The sequence below is a fragment of the Cyprinodon tularosa genome, unplaced genomic scaffold, assembly GCF_016077235.1.
Source record: "Cyprinodon tularosa strain WSP-4 unplaced genomic scaffold, ASM1607723v1 ctg81, whole genome shotgun sequence".
Taxonomy (NCBI): domain Eukaryota; kingdom Metazoa; phylum Chordata; class Actinopteri; order Cyprinodontiformes; family Cyprinodontidae; genus Cyprinodon; species Cyprinodon tularosa.
The window spans coordinates 2,063,990-2,078,987 of NW_024039574.1; the positions used below are offsets into that span (position 1 = coordinate 2,063,990).

A 14,998-nucleotide genomic window follows, 5' to 3' on the forward strand; every position below is an offset into this window, starting at 1 on the left:
CCTCATGCCAATAATTGTATTTTTGCCTCTTGTCTTTTTAATCGAAATAAAACTGCTTTTTTAGGCTATTATTATGGTTCATTGCAGAGAGTCAGACTCAGTGGTAAGAGTTTATGATGCATACGCCAAAATTAAAACCTTAAAATAGAAGAAAAAACATCACAAAGACTTGGTCGACTGAAGTTTTTATTCAAATCTGCAATTTCTGAACAAAATTCATCATTTCTTTGGTCCCTAGACCTCTGTTGTCATGGCAACATGGTCTGTAGCAAAAGCTTGCTGTGCTAACTTTATGTGTTAGCTGTCCTTAAAAACTTAGCATATGAGTATGCTAAAAAGCTGAATGTATTGTTTGGTATTAGATCAACTCTGAAGCTGCCAATGATCTTATTTATTATTTAAAGGCATAGTTCAATATTCTGGGAATCCAATTTGTGGATCCTGACAGGGTTAGCTGAGAGAAGAGATGTCCAAAATTGAAAAACACAAAAACTGAATGAATGTGTTTAGAACAGAACAGAACATTTAAATTGTTTGATTATCTCAAATAAAATATATAGTCTCAGTTTATCTGTTATCTGTAATGTACCTTCACTTGGAAAGCACAGTGGTGGAAATGTTAAGCTTTTGTCTGGCAAACAAGTAAATTTAATTGAAATGCATTTTTATGCAGACATTCGTGGTGACTGGAAGAAAAGTTAAAGCTCTGGATCAAACATAGTTCTCATAAAGCCAATATCTGGTTATACTTCTAATATTTACGTAGAATATTACAATTATTTGTTATTTTGTGCTAATTAAACACAAAAGTGTCTAATTATTTACCGAAACTATTGGCCTGACTGTGATTTTTTTATATTTTCTCCTAAAAATCTACGCAGTCAATCATCCAAAAATAATTTAAGCTATGATACAAATACCCAGAGAGAAAAAAAACAACCAAACAATAAATCTACAAAAAACAACAACACTAACATTATATAAAACCAAAAATAAAAGATATATAAAACTTTCTAAAGTTTTGAAAGTGTAAAAAAAATTTACATCTCAGTTGTTGTGGTTGAACTGATGTACATAGAATTTCATTCTTTACAAGTCAGTGTTGATATGCAGGAACTGAGGGATTTCTACAGCGTGGATAGCTAGAAGGACGCTGGAGCGATCAAGAGAGGATTTTATAGGTTTGCAGATGGCTGCCATCAGAGATCTGTTTAAACAAGATGAGGAGTGTTCCTGATTCTTGGCTTTTCTTATCTTCAATGGATCAATAAGCTGAAACAAATCCCAGCAATCCTGGAAAAAGGACAGGAAAGGGAGCCATTTGTTATACTCTCCAATACTAAGAAAAATATGTAAGTTTAAAAAGCACAAACTCACCTTTCCAGGACAGATCAGTTCCAGCTGTCCTGCCCACTGCGGAGGAGAAAACATCAAATCAAACACGGTGCATTGTGCAAAAACACCTAAAATTTTAACTTTTTTAACATTGGCTGGAAACCTCTTTTTTGTTAGTGCTCAGAATGAGGCCAAAAATGATTTCCTTCATTGTTTTACGAGCTCTTTTAAGCGTTTTCTGATCAGAATAAATACCAAGTATCCAAGCTTGTTTCCTCATTTTTGAATTCTCCTACTCTCTCTGTCTGCTACTTTTCGTCTTCATTCATTAGTTTTTTACTAAATCATTGGTTATTTTAATTTAATCATCACTATACATCATTATTTATTTCAGTTTGATAGAACCTCTTGTTGATTCTTATATGTATCTTTCATTTGGTAATCTGTAAACCTTTAAAATAAACCTTTTGTAAAAAGTATTGTTTTTCTTGAGGAGTCACTTTTGGCTGCACAAAGAGGTTTTTTCAGTTCATTTCTACCGGTATTCTGCTTCCTGTGTGTGGTGACGAAATAAACATGGTTCCTCTTCCAGCCATGCTTGTCCAGTTCTAGTTGGTTTAAACATTCCATCATTGTTCTGAGTCTAAATACAGCCATTATGCAAGCAGTCATTTTCTTTTTTAGCCCTTTCCTCATATATGGGGATCAGCTATATCTGCCTTCAATAGAATGTTTTCTTATATTTCCCACTTAGCAGGCTTGGTAAGAGAAAGTCTCTGATTCAAAGTCATAATTGCACCCAAGGGAAGCAATTGGTATGAATATCGTCAACGCTTCAGTGAACCTTATTGTAGGGATGTTGTAAGGATTGACCAACCACCGGTGTTACTGCATTTCTTAAACAAACCATTATTTCCTCATGCGGGGATTGCTCCCTGCTTAATAAACTTATTTAAAGATTCGCTTTTTCCACCTTTTTCAGGCTGGACATTTTTAAAGTTTTTGTTTTTATCATCTAAACTTTGAGGGACGCAAAAAGGCAAATTATCAAGGAACCACTTTTAAAGGCTTGTGTCTAATTCTTTAGTAAAATCCTAAACAAATACTAAAGATAGGCTGGTTTAACAAGCATGAAATATTTAGGAGAGGTGACTTTAAAATGCATCCAATTGTCAACTTTACTAATTTTAAATAAGTGAAAGATGCCTAATTTTCTCCGACTTATCTACTTAATAAGGTCATTACTTATATCTGGCTGCTTGGAAGAAATTGGCACAGTACTCTCTGAGATTTAACTGATGTTGCATCATGGAGCGGTGTTGATGTATGCGAGTCAGATGGACAAGTTTTTATTTATCTTTTCACTGCAATCTTTAAGAAAAGACCACAGATCACGAAGGTGAGAGTAGATATTAAAAATAAAAAAGGTGATGTTTCTCATCAGGAGAATGATACCAAACTGAAGACGGTTTGATGCTGAGTGGCCGATGGGCGGTTAGTGAAGTTAGGTGACCATTAGATGGAGGTTTTCACAGGTTGTAAATACCTCTAATAAGGAAGAGCGTTCCTGAAGGTCACCATTCACTTGGTGGAGCTGAGGCCCGAGGGAACCAAGTCAATGTTTCATTATAGGGAGAGCTAAACACACACATGGACATGTGGAAGTCCTTATTACTGTCTTTAAAGTTACATTCTTTGAAACTTTTTTTCTGGGCTACAGATGAAATCCCCTTCACCAATTAATCCTTCCGCATGCAGACGAGCAGAGTTTCAAATAGAGCACAGCTCATACCTGAGCGGGGCGACGTTTCCTCTGTGATCACACACCTGTTTATCGTGATTATGTGTTTTAGCCCTACTGCAACACAAAATGGAGGGGGATGAAGATGAGAGTAACAACAGAAACACCCTCCTGACGCTAAAAAGCGTGAATTGATCCAAAGAAAGTTTATGCTGAGAAGTAGCAGGCAAGATAGGTAGGAAAGGTGTGATATGGTCCAAAATATCCCCTTAAGAAATGTGGGGATAAAAGGGAAAGGCTAAAAAGGCTAAAGTAAAGCTATAAGAAATTAGAGTGCAACAAGCCACGGGTAAGAGTATCTGGAGAAAACACCAGGATTGAATGAAAGGAAAATCCAAGAAGAAGAAGAATTATGGAAAGAGACAGAAAATATGACAGATTAGTTTCGTTTTGAGCTGAAAATGCTCTGAATCTCCGATAGCAGAAGTGAAAATATTTCCATCTGTAGCTGTCCAAGAAAAAATGATGCACTCACTCTTCAAAGACGTCCTCTGTGTCCATCCGTCTGTAGTATTTGGCCAGTTTGATGGAAAAGATAATGCTGGGAATCAGAAGGATGCAGCAGGCTCCCAAACCCATCCAAAATGTGTTCTGAAAAACAACAACACGAAACTGTTAGGTTTAATGCTGAGTTAAAATATGCATTTATTTAGATTCATAATTATAGAGGTAGATTTGTAAAGCTGTGGGCTCCATCAAAGAAAGAATCAGGTGGGGATAATCCTGCAGCAGGACACCAACAGGCCGATAACAGAGCGGTTCTAGGTTAACAAGCTCCAGTATGCTCATCAGAAAGTTATCATCTTAGAAATACAATAATAAGAAATTATTTGTTTATACCTTCTAATGAATATTGTACCTAATAGCATTAAATAAAATGGCTGGGGGTAGATTTAGCTCTGCAGAGATCTGCTAATAAGTTATTGTATGATTCATTTGTGTTGAAGAATGGGATGCATCTAAAAGCAGTAGGACATTAGAGGCTAAGAACTGGACTTGGACGACCCTTGACATCTTTCATGAGTGTAGCAAAACTTTTAAAATAAACCATATCTTTTACACTACAAAAATATCCAAATAGAAAACAAGTGAATAAAACATCTAATCTAATTCTATGGCATTCAAGAGGAAAAACCCAGATCATCACAGATCCTCTATTATAGTTAACAGATAACAGGAGGTGATTCTCCCTGTTTATTTTTTATTTTTTTCTTTCTTTCACATATTTAAATGTATAAACATTAAAATGTATTCAGGAACAAACTGAGCTCAAACACAGAGACAAGAAGGAACTTGTTTCGTTAGATTGTACCAGCTCTATGTTAATACAAAAATCAAACGAGGATGACTAACGTTTGAACTTTCTAAAAGTTATCAATTTCTTTCAATCTGAATTTTGAATTCTAACCTATTTAAAATTGACTGATTTAGCTTTGCTGAAGCTGCCAATCAATCGAAACCAGAATCAGTCGTAAAAAAAGAACTTTAGCTTCACATGCTCACAGTGTGCAGCTATTCAATGTAAATGTTAAATTTTAGAAAAAGGAAAAGAAAAAAAGAATGTTATATAGATGTGAGTTTGTAAATCCAAATCTTTTTTAAAGGTAAAGTAGCTGACTGCTCTGACTATAAGGGTTTGATCAGAGAGACAACCTAGGGAAATTATAATTGATAACAAACTGATAGGTTAATTGAAGATATGTGGTTTGTGTTAAAACGTTAGCATTTATAGGAAGCTTCCAATGGTCCTTTAGCAACTGCTCAGTTGGCTTGTGCCGGCTCTGGATGAGATCACAAGATGCCTCCTGCAAGTTAAGCACAGTCTGATGGCTGCTACTGAGGCTTGGTGACCCTAAGCTTAAGTGAGGTTTATAACTAACTTACTCTTAAAAAGAAATAAATTATAAATAATTAAATAATAATACAGGTTCCAAAAATGTTAAAAAAGTTCGAAGACATTTCGCTTCCCATCCAGGAAGCTTTTTCAGTTCAAAATGAATTGAATTTTTCAAAAGAAAATGAATTTTGAATTGAAAACAAAGGAAAGTCCAGTGGATTGTTTTTTTTTACTTTTTTGGAATGACTATGACCTGGATGTCTGAGAATCTCCACCAGCAATAATAAAGGTGTATTGTTAAACTGTTGAAATGTAGCTATAAACATATAAATTAATAACGAACTCCCAAAATGGATATTTTTTAAATTACTTTACAAAAACTGAAGTTTGATTTTAAGATGATAAGCACTGTAAAAACAAATGTTACCAGAGGTGTCAAATGTTTCTTACTCAAGTAGAAGTATACATTCTACTGTTTCAAAACATTTAGAACTTGGAGTATAAACTTCAGCTTCTTACTCAAATAAAAGTGTAAAAGTACCATTTTAAAACTACTTTAAGCATAAAAGGAAAAGTAATGCTTTAAACCTTATACTTTTTACTGCACTACCCTCTTAAAGGAACATGTTTCAAAAATTCTGAATGATAACTTCCTTATACTGAATTTTCTTAGTTTTATAACTAATGGAAAAAGGGTAAAATTTAACTTTGCATCATCTTGAAAGCAATCAGTCAGAGTTACTGTGAGCACACACAGAAACATCCACAATGAGTAATTACCACTGAGTCGATGATGAAGCTGCATGCCACGATCTCCATGCTGTCCACCATGTTGCTGATGGGTTTACACTGGGCTACCTCTGCTGTTAGCTGCAGGGGGATAAGGACACACAATATGAACATTGTTGAGTCCCAGGGTATTGCTGGAAGTTGCTGTTCCTGGAGAAACCAACTTAAATCAACAGATGAAATGTCCCGGGAAATTCCTGGAGTGGCTGCTTCTGGCCAACAGCATAACATCTAAATAAACTTCAGGAAGTCATTAGAACCCTGTATATACAGTAAGGCCACTTTAATGTGAACAGTGGGCCTTCGTGCATTTTTCCCCCATCTAGACTGAATCAGTTAAAAAGCAAACATACATCTTTGAAATGATTTGTAAAATACTCACCGAGTTTTTAACCCATTCAGTGTACTGCTTGAAGTAACTCACAAGGCTCTGCACAAAGGCCTTGGTCTCCTGCAGACCAGCAGAGAACCATGTTAGAAATGACAGACTTCAGTAAAAACATTCTTTTAGATAAAAGGATGTAATTAAACCAGAGGTTTAATAATGGTTCAGCAGAGAATAGAAATATAACATTTTAAGAAGGCTTAAATTATGACAAAGAGAGATTTCCTTTTCTTGTTTCTAAACAGACCTGAGCAACCCCTCTGAATTCAGATTTTGCTTCCAAAGAGTCAGACATTTCTTTATCTTTAAAGAGGGCTTGATCAACAGCTCTAGACCTTCTGCAGTTTTTCTATTGATGCTGCTTTCCCAACCTATTACAACCAAATGCTAAATGTGTAATTATTGAGATGCACCACTTGTACCAACAAATTGTTTAGGAATAAAAACATGAGCTTAGAAAATGAGCCAGTGTTCCTTAAGAACATTACAGAAAACAGAACAAGCTACTTCCAGACGGTGTCTGCTCATAACATTAAAGTCCTATCTGAATATGCACTGAAGTTAAATCCCTTTTAGAAAACAAAGTATATTAAGCACATGTATTTCCTATGATGTGCCAGTGTCTATTTTTGTTCAGAGAGAATTGTTATATCTTTTTATTATTTTTATTCCTAGTTTTGACGCCAACTCCGTCAACTAGAAATAGAAGCTACCTAATATTAGCGAAGAAGAATGCCCAGTAGTGTCTGCGCAACCATCTGCTTCATAAGGGTGGCTTAAAGTCAAACATAAATGTGACCAGTTGGATATCTGCCGGAGTCATCCTGGTTTCCTGAGGGAATCAGTTCTAAATCTAAATTTGTAGCACAACTTCTGCAGGGAGAATGGAGCCACCTTGTTTCCTACGCATTCTGGATAGAGTGAAAAGCATTTAAACCTAGATCTGCTGAACTTATGAATAATTTTTAAAATAACTTAATCTGTTGATTATTAAAGTTAATTTGGAATCTCTTTCATATGATACAATGAAAATTAGTATGATATGTGATTGTTTATTGGTCCATAAAACAATATAAACTCTGTCAGGATGCCTTCCTGCTGTGCTGCTTTTTCCTTCAGCTCAGACTCTCAGCTTAGTGTCACAGCCACAATCAGGTAAATAAAATAATAGTTATATACGGCATAAGCATCGGTAACATCAGAAATTAGATATATGAAAATGTGTTTTAATTATGTTTTCAAACAAAAAGCTCCACAGGAAAATGTAACTGTGACATTATGTTACAGTTCATAGGTTTGAGATTGATATACTGGATAAAAGAACAGTGATCATTTATAAAAATATTTACACAAAGCTAATGTTCATGGAATTCCATTTCATTGGGAAGTTCAGACTAGTTCATCCAGCCAGAAATCTGGTTCGCCAGCTCATTTATAACAAACTCTATGAATCTTCTCCTTAAAAGAACTGAAGCGACAATCAACGGGAGCCGGAATTGCTCTAATTCAAATGTTAAAGGTCTAAAATTCAAAGAATGCTGTTGAGTAGAGAAAGAGTCAGCTACTTTTTGCCATATCACTGAATTGTTGTTTGTCTATTCGAAATAGGTTCCTGGCCATTTTAGCACAAAGTTCAACTGTGAATGCCTTAGTGCCCCCAAGAGGTCAAATAAATATTTAGAAAATCTCTGACATCTAAGAGTCTGCTTCTTCACCATGTCCTTAACTCTAAGCATTCAGCATGAAATTATTTACCTGAAGCAGTGCATCTCCAACATTATGGAAACACCTGAGATTCTTGCTGAATGTGTTACAATACTTCATCATCAGAAACTGTCCCATCATTCAGTTTACATGTTATGATCTAGCTGCATGTCTGATAAACTACAAACAGTGCTTTAGCAATGAGGACATTCCAAAAGAAATGTCAGGTAGTTTTGTTTTTGAGGTCTGACACCTCTAATGTTTTTCTTCAAATGTCCACTTCTACCATCTCTTAAGGATCTAATGCTGTTCACATTTCTCTTCATTCAAAGAGCAACCTTTAAAGATCTTCAGAAAGCCCATCTAAGTAATTGTTAAGTGAAAAGAAAGTTTGTTTCTTAAGAAACAAAATATAAAGAAAAAAATTCACCATTGCAGCAAAAAAATAGACAATTTTGTTATGAAAAAGAGTGATATTGGCAACAACTGGTAAATTAAAAATAAACAAAAACAGGCTTTTAAAGCAAATGACACACATAACAGATCTGGGTGCTAAATTTAATCCACTTCATACTAAGCATGTTCTTATTTGCAAGTTGCTGTTTTTTTTACCTGTTTAACAACATGTGAAGCATTGTGAGTTATGAGGTACTCCGCTGCATCAATGGCACTCAGAATGTTTGTGACTTTCATCTGAGACACAAAGAGGAATTCAGCTCATCTGAGCACAATCAACTCATTCCAGTGTAAACTGCTCTTATGCTGACAGTTTTACCCACAGGCAGGTCATTGGATGTCCTCTGCAGCAGTATGATGCTCTGGCTGAGGGTGCTCTGCAGGAGGACACAAAAACCCAAAACTTTTAAAGATTTCTTTTATTAATAAAGGCACACCTAAACAGCTGGGTGTCACCCAGAGCTAAAAAATGTTGGTATTGTCACTGGAACATATGACCCACGTTATCACAGCACAAACACAGACAGAAAACACCTCGCAGCAGCTTACCCGCGCTCTGACATATTTCTTTTACCAAAGAGCGCAAGAGGAGAAGGAAGAAGAAGTTAGAAGAAACTTAGAAGATTTAATAATGTGAAAACAAGCTGTGACTGAAATGCACTGTAGCTCTTTAATATAAACAATATCAGTGTGCAACTCGCTCCTTTTTAAGCTTTTATCTAACTGCATAGTTTAAAGTGAAATTAGAGATGTAAAAGGAGTCGTCTCTATGTATTCAAGACGTCCAGGTTTTGGTTGCTTACCATTGCTTGCTCCAGTGGAACCACCTGCTCCCTGTGGATCGTTCTGATGCTGCTAGCGTGTCCCTTCAGTGCGTTCTCCAAAGCTCCACGTGGCTTTAACGCACAAATAATGTAGGATGAATAAGAATGCAGAAACTACACACTGATTTAAAGATCCCAAAGGTAAATGACCCACATATAGCACTGTGCCGTGATCAGATTAGACCAAAATAAAGCTCTTTGACATAAACTCAACCTGCTGTGTTTAGAGGAAAATAATTGCTGGATATGTCTTAAAAATCAGTAAACCAGCAGTCTATACCATAGATGATAACACTATGATTTGGGGCGGTTCAGTGTTGTGCATGAAATGTGTCAGGGTTCTGCCCTCTGTTTAAGTTTATTTTTAGTTTCTTTGTATTTGTAGTTGTTTTCTAGCATTGTATTGATCTTGAGTTACTCTCCGTCGCCCCCTTGTGTTTGTTTCCTTTCCCTTTGGCGTCCTTCTAGCTTCCATCCACACCTATTCCCTGTCAGCTCATTAGTCCAGTCTTTGTTCTCTCCTATATATGCTCTCCCTGTGCAGTTCCTCAGTGCTGATTCCACCTCTTTTCCTGGCTCCTCATGTATGTTTTCCAAGGTGTCTCCTAAATTCTGTTTTTTTTTTCTTTCTGTATTCCTTATTTTGGATTTTTTTGGAATTCTGCGAGTACTTCAATAAATCAGTAAAACTCAGCCTACTAATTTATGCATTTGGGTCCTAAAAGCCTCCACTCAATCTGAAAAAAATGCTTAAATGTTCATTTTATGAAAGACTTTATGAGGTAATTTTACTTTTTTTATGCCATTTTAAATTAGCAATGCTATATTTTTAGGTAGAGAACAAATAAGCTAACCCAGCTGTCACTCTGAGTTATGCATTCTAATTGTCAAGAGAGGCCTGTTAGAACATTATGCAAAGATGTGTAATTATACAGAAAAACAGGACAAGTGCAAAATGTTTAAGCTCATAAATAATTTATGACAAAACTTTAGATTTTTCATCGGAGCTTAGAGGCAGGGGGACAGAATGACTCACTACAGAGTAAAATAGCTGAGTTGCTATTCGACCCAAACACGTTGCTTTGATGATGAACCAACACTGTTTGAATCAAAAGAAACATTTCCAGAAACATAGAGGATTTAAAAAGCTCCTGTAAAGAGCGGTAGACTAAAAACCAACATGAGATCTATGCAAACATGCTGACCAACTGCAGAAAATATGTCTTTACTCGCTTGCTTAGCAGCAACTGCTGAGACACCAATCCTAAGTCATGTTTTACTCAGTTTGATTAATAAACACTTTAGTTACTTTTAGTTGTTATTTTAGACTTTATATCTGTTATTTCCCCTTCTGTGTGATCTTCAGAGATATACGCCTTTAATGAATGTATTTCTTATAATAAAAGCAGTGTTACATGTTCATGCAGTGAAATCAGGACTAACCAGCTGGTCGGCCTGGTCCTCCAGGTCAGAGCAGAAAGACAGCAGGTCAACAAGAGTGACCCCCTTATTCACCTGGAAACAGGATTACCCTTTCATTAGTGCCATCAACAAGTTTAAACTCTTTGTAATAAAACAAAAATATCAACAGTAAAGAAGTATTTATTTTTCTACTGCGGATGTTGTCACAGTTTTAACCTCAGAATGAAATGTTTGCAGCAGGATAGAAACGACAACTGAAGATAAAAGTATACAAATGATTTTTATTAAGCTCTATCTTAAATGTGGATAAACACAATGATTAACAATCATTAAATAGCTTGACTTGATGTTTCTGACATCACTGTGAGGATTTAAACCGACTCTTCTTTACCAAACACATTTTATCACAGCTTTGAGTAAAGATGAAGTTGGGGCTTCAACTACCCAGTTGCAGCATGTAGTTTTCCAATGTTCAGGCCTAATATTGCATGTTCATGATGTGTTTATGATCTTTGTCCTAATGACTGAGTTTGGGCAAAGCTTCAACAGATTTCCCTGACTTTGGTAAACAGAGGAGCTAATTGACTGATTGTGTAAATGGAAAATAATCACAAATAACTACACTTTTACCATACCTTAGAGATAAATTTTTGTAATTGTTGAAATGATGTTTTACTGTCACATATGACACTGTTCAGTATAACCACACATTTTGAGTCTGGTCTCATCAGCCTGAAGACATTGTTACAGACATCCTGTGTCTCATTCTAATAAGCTCTGAAGCCAGTTTTTTTTTTCTTTTTTGAAAAAGAAATTCGCCCCTTGCAAAGGATCAAATTTGCTTATGCTCGTTTCATTTTTTTTTTATTATTTAACAAGCTAACTGAATCCGAGAAGGAGCTCTTGGCATTTGCTGCATTTTCTCTGTGCGGTCTAGGTCTGGTCTTGGGAGGAATTTGCCAGAATATTTACTTCTTGGAAGATTTCCAACTAAAGATTTACTGACAGGTTGCCTTTCATGCTTTTCTGGAAATGGCCATATTAATGGAGGCCAACAGTATCTTTTCTAAGGTAATTTCTTGTGTATTTATGTCTAAACACAATGGTGACTAATCAATGAAAGACATCCAGAATTAGCAGCATCAAGCCTCTATTTTCTCTATTATTTTAACAATAAGCATCAAGGTAGTAGTGATACCTGTTTTTAGTCACAAATACATTGACAATTATAAATTCTCACAGGACAGTGACACTGAACAAGACTCTAAGTAAACAAAGAAGTTTATTGTGTTAATTTGTGCATTATAATCTTTAACAGACAAATCACCTCAGCCAGGTAAGCTTGATAGTCAATATCACCGAGTCCTGAGTTTGCAAAGTTGATGAGGTTATCTCTGCTGGCCTGGTCCAGTAGCATGATGTCCTTCAGGTCCACTTGAACTCCGTCAAACACTTTAGCCAGATCTCTGTTGTACTATTATGAAACAGACATAAAAAAAAGCAACTTTGATCACAACCATCCTGCCTTATCAGTTAACAGAAAGCAGTGAAACAGCGACACTCACCACTGTCCTGTTGAGGAAGGTGTTGATGTTGAAGATATTCTCCAGCTGCAGAGCGTGATACAGCCCATTGTTCTCATAGCACTCCCTGTTGGATAAATATCGTCATTACACAAAGAAACCCAACTTTACTGCCTTTCTGATGCAATTTCAAAGATTTCTTAATAATTTTCCGAACAATTTTTGGATATACATACAATACATACAAAAGGAAATTACATTGTTATCAGTTTTTTCTGCATATAAATATGTATATATAATCTCTTAAAAGAAATTAAAAATTGAATTTAACATAAATAAACAAAAATTATTGATGCACCAATTGGTGAGCTCATCTTCGTTTGATTTGCTCCCCTTGTTGATTAGCTAAGTGTTCCTAAAAAAATATACAAAACATCACACATCTACATCACTATTACTTTATATGTTAAAGTTTGTGAAACTTGGTCTTTGAAATTAAAATGTTTGAAAAACTAAGTCTAAATAACTGATTATGAATGTGTTGTAGTTCATGGAAAGAAAACCCAGAGCCCTCAAACATGTGTTTGACAGGGAATCGATACAGCCCAGTAAAGCTTGAAGAGCGCAGTCATTTTGTTGAAGACAAAAGGAGGAATTTCAAATAAATCAAATTTCAGCCTTCTAGAAAATGTTATGGATTATAAACTCCTGCTAATTGTCCTGCATGTTATCCTGTTTTGCTACACTTTTATTTCTGTCTCGGGGTTTTATTGGACCAGTTTCTTGCCCTTTTAATCAGCTAATGCACATCTTATTCTTCTTTAAATGTATTTTCATATACTTTTTCAACTGTTTCTTCTAATTATCCTTTTGCACCTTGAACCCTAACTTCTAACCTTGCAGTGTAAATAGGAATACTTGCAAACATTTCTCAACTTTTAAGCTTTAGCTACTCACCCATCCTGATCAGCAAAAGTACTACATTGGAGCCTATTCAAAAAACTAAATGTGCTTTCTTTTTCTATGAGAGTTTATAATGCATTTGCAGTTCTGATATGGGAAACAATAGTACAAAACGGTAAATATCGTTTTCTTTATAGACAGATGCGTCTTTTTCACCTGTACATGCTGCCCAGGGTCAGGTCGATGTTTGGATTCTGGAAGAGCATCCCAGGAAGGAAATTTCTTTTTTCAGGATGAACCAGGAAAGGTGTATCTATGATCTGCACAGACAAGATGTTCACCAACAGAACAATTTAACCCCATTCTACATCACTATCCTGTTCAGATGTGATTGAAAAGAAGATGGAGGAGAGTCATGATTCATGAATTAAGATTTCCATCTTTTGTACCTTGAACAGCTGTCGGTTAGCCAGAGGTTCACATATCAGCTTCTCCACGTTGCCTCCAACAACAAACATGGTTGTAACGATGCCCATCAGTCCCCAGGCAAAGATAAATGAGAATCCCACGCCACTGAACGACAAAAAGTCAAAATTACCTCTAAAATCTACTTTGGAAGTTTGAAATTTGTGTTGACGTGTTTTAAATATGATTTTTTGTTAAAACAAAATAAAAGACTTGAAAGGAAACTCTTAAATACTGTAACACTATGAAACTATTATCAATATCAAACTCTTGTAAAGTAGATTTATCCATAAAATAAATTGCCCAACTTGGTAACCTATAATAAATTATGTAATTTTTTCCACCATGTTCTGATTTTACTTTCATTTCAAGAACAACAACAATAGAGCAAGTATTGCTTGGTAGAGATTATTTTGTCTGTTTAAGAAAAAAATGCTGGACTTTTTTTACTGAAGACTAAACATGGTCATTTAAAGCAGATAAGTAAAATTGATAGCAGCCACTTAAAAGCTAATTTTGAACGTTTTTTATGGAAACGTACGCCATCAGCAGGTTTCCTCCGGTGTTCGACAGGCAGCCACGTGTTGTCGGGGAAGCCTGCTTATCGTAGCCACAGGTGCCACAGAGCAGACCAAGCACATTAAAGGCCAGAATAAGGACGACTGTGCAGAGCACAGCAACGCAGATGATCCACCTGCAGCACAAAAAAAAAACTGTTTAATAGTCTTCAGTTTCTCAAGTAGTCAGAAGTTTACATGGACTGATTGCTGGCTTGTTGCTGCTGCACAGTACTGTAAATGCATTTGTTAAGAAGAAAAATGCTGCCTAAGATAAATAAATAAATCAAACCTAGATCAGAAAAAGAAGAGAAATCAATTTAAAGTTGTTGTTTTTTTTTGACAAGGTTCACAAACCTGTAGAAATCCATTTGGTCAATCTGAGGATAAAACGACTCGAGATACTTGTGTCTTTCATTGAGAAATATGGTGAAATTAGCCAGAGAGGATTCCACTGGGAACATCTTGGAGAATGCGGTGATCTCATTTCCAATCTTATCCAGCATGTTTTTCACTCCTGCATGAAAACACAAGCAAACAACTGAAGTGACAAGGATTTAAAATGAAAACTGACATTTTGTCACAAGCTATGTACATATGCTAACAAACATCACAACACATCATCATGCTGTGGGGACATGTTTCTTTATTAGGCTCTGGGGAATCCAGTCAAAGTCGACACAAAGATGGATGGAGCTACAAAAACATTGGCCAACATTGTCAGAACCTGGAAGACAGTACATATTGGGCTGTTGATTAACCTGATGTCAAAGCATATGAATGTGTCAGAATGGGCTAATCAAAGAGAAAACAAGGTAATTGGAAATCTGTGGCATTATATTCATAGATATTCTCCATCCTGTCTAACTGAGATAGAGATATTTCTTGACAAAGAAAAATAGGAGGAAATAAGTGAAAGGATTTATTAATACATCAAAGGTCTTACAGTGTTGATTTAAAGGGGCTGATTACAAATTCATACCAACCCCCTAAACCG

The 14,998-nt window shown here is 35.8% G+C and overlaps 1 protein-coding gene across 14 annotated transcripts in view; it reads right to left on the reverse strand.

Annotated features, from left to right (window-relative positions):
* Positions 1-824: 824 nt before the first annotated feature.
* Positions 825-14,998, reverse strand: part of prom1b (prominin 1 b) — a 46,023-nt gene continuing 31,849 nt past the window's right edge. For 4 of the 14 annotated variants that reach the window (XM_038271884.1, XM_038271882.1, XM_038271880.1 and 1 more), the window contains 18 exons: positions 14,359-14,518; positions 13,986-14,138; positions 13,429-13,552; positions 13,196-13,299; positions 12,119-12,203; positions 11,881-12,027; positions 10,575-10,646; positions 9,111-9,203; positions 8,857-8,874; positions 8,631-8,684; positions 8,464-8,544; positions 6,145-6,213; positions 5,754-5,843; positions 3,612-3,727; positions 3,128-3,193; positions 2,882-2,973; positions 1,378-1,413; positions 825-1,293 (listed from right to left, as the gene is read on the reverse strand). In XM_038271884.1, the coding sequence (XP_038127812.1) occupies positions 2,910-2,973; positions 3,128-3,193; positions 3,612-3,727; positions 5,754-5,843; positions 6,145-6,213; positions 8,464-8,544; positions 8,631-8,684; positions 8,857-8,874; positions 9,111-9,203; positions 10,575-10,646; positions 11,881-12,027; positions 12,119-12,203; positions 13,196-13,299; positions 13,429-13,552; positions 13,986-14,138; positions 14,359-14,518 (1,496 nt within the window). In that variant the 3' untranslated portion in view covers positions 825-1,293; positions 1,378-1,413; positions 2,882-2,909. The other 10 variants (XM_038271888.1, XM_038271885.1, XM_038271883.1 and 7 more) reach the window with 7 other exon arrangements.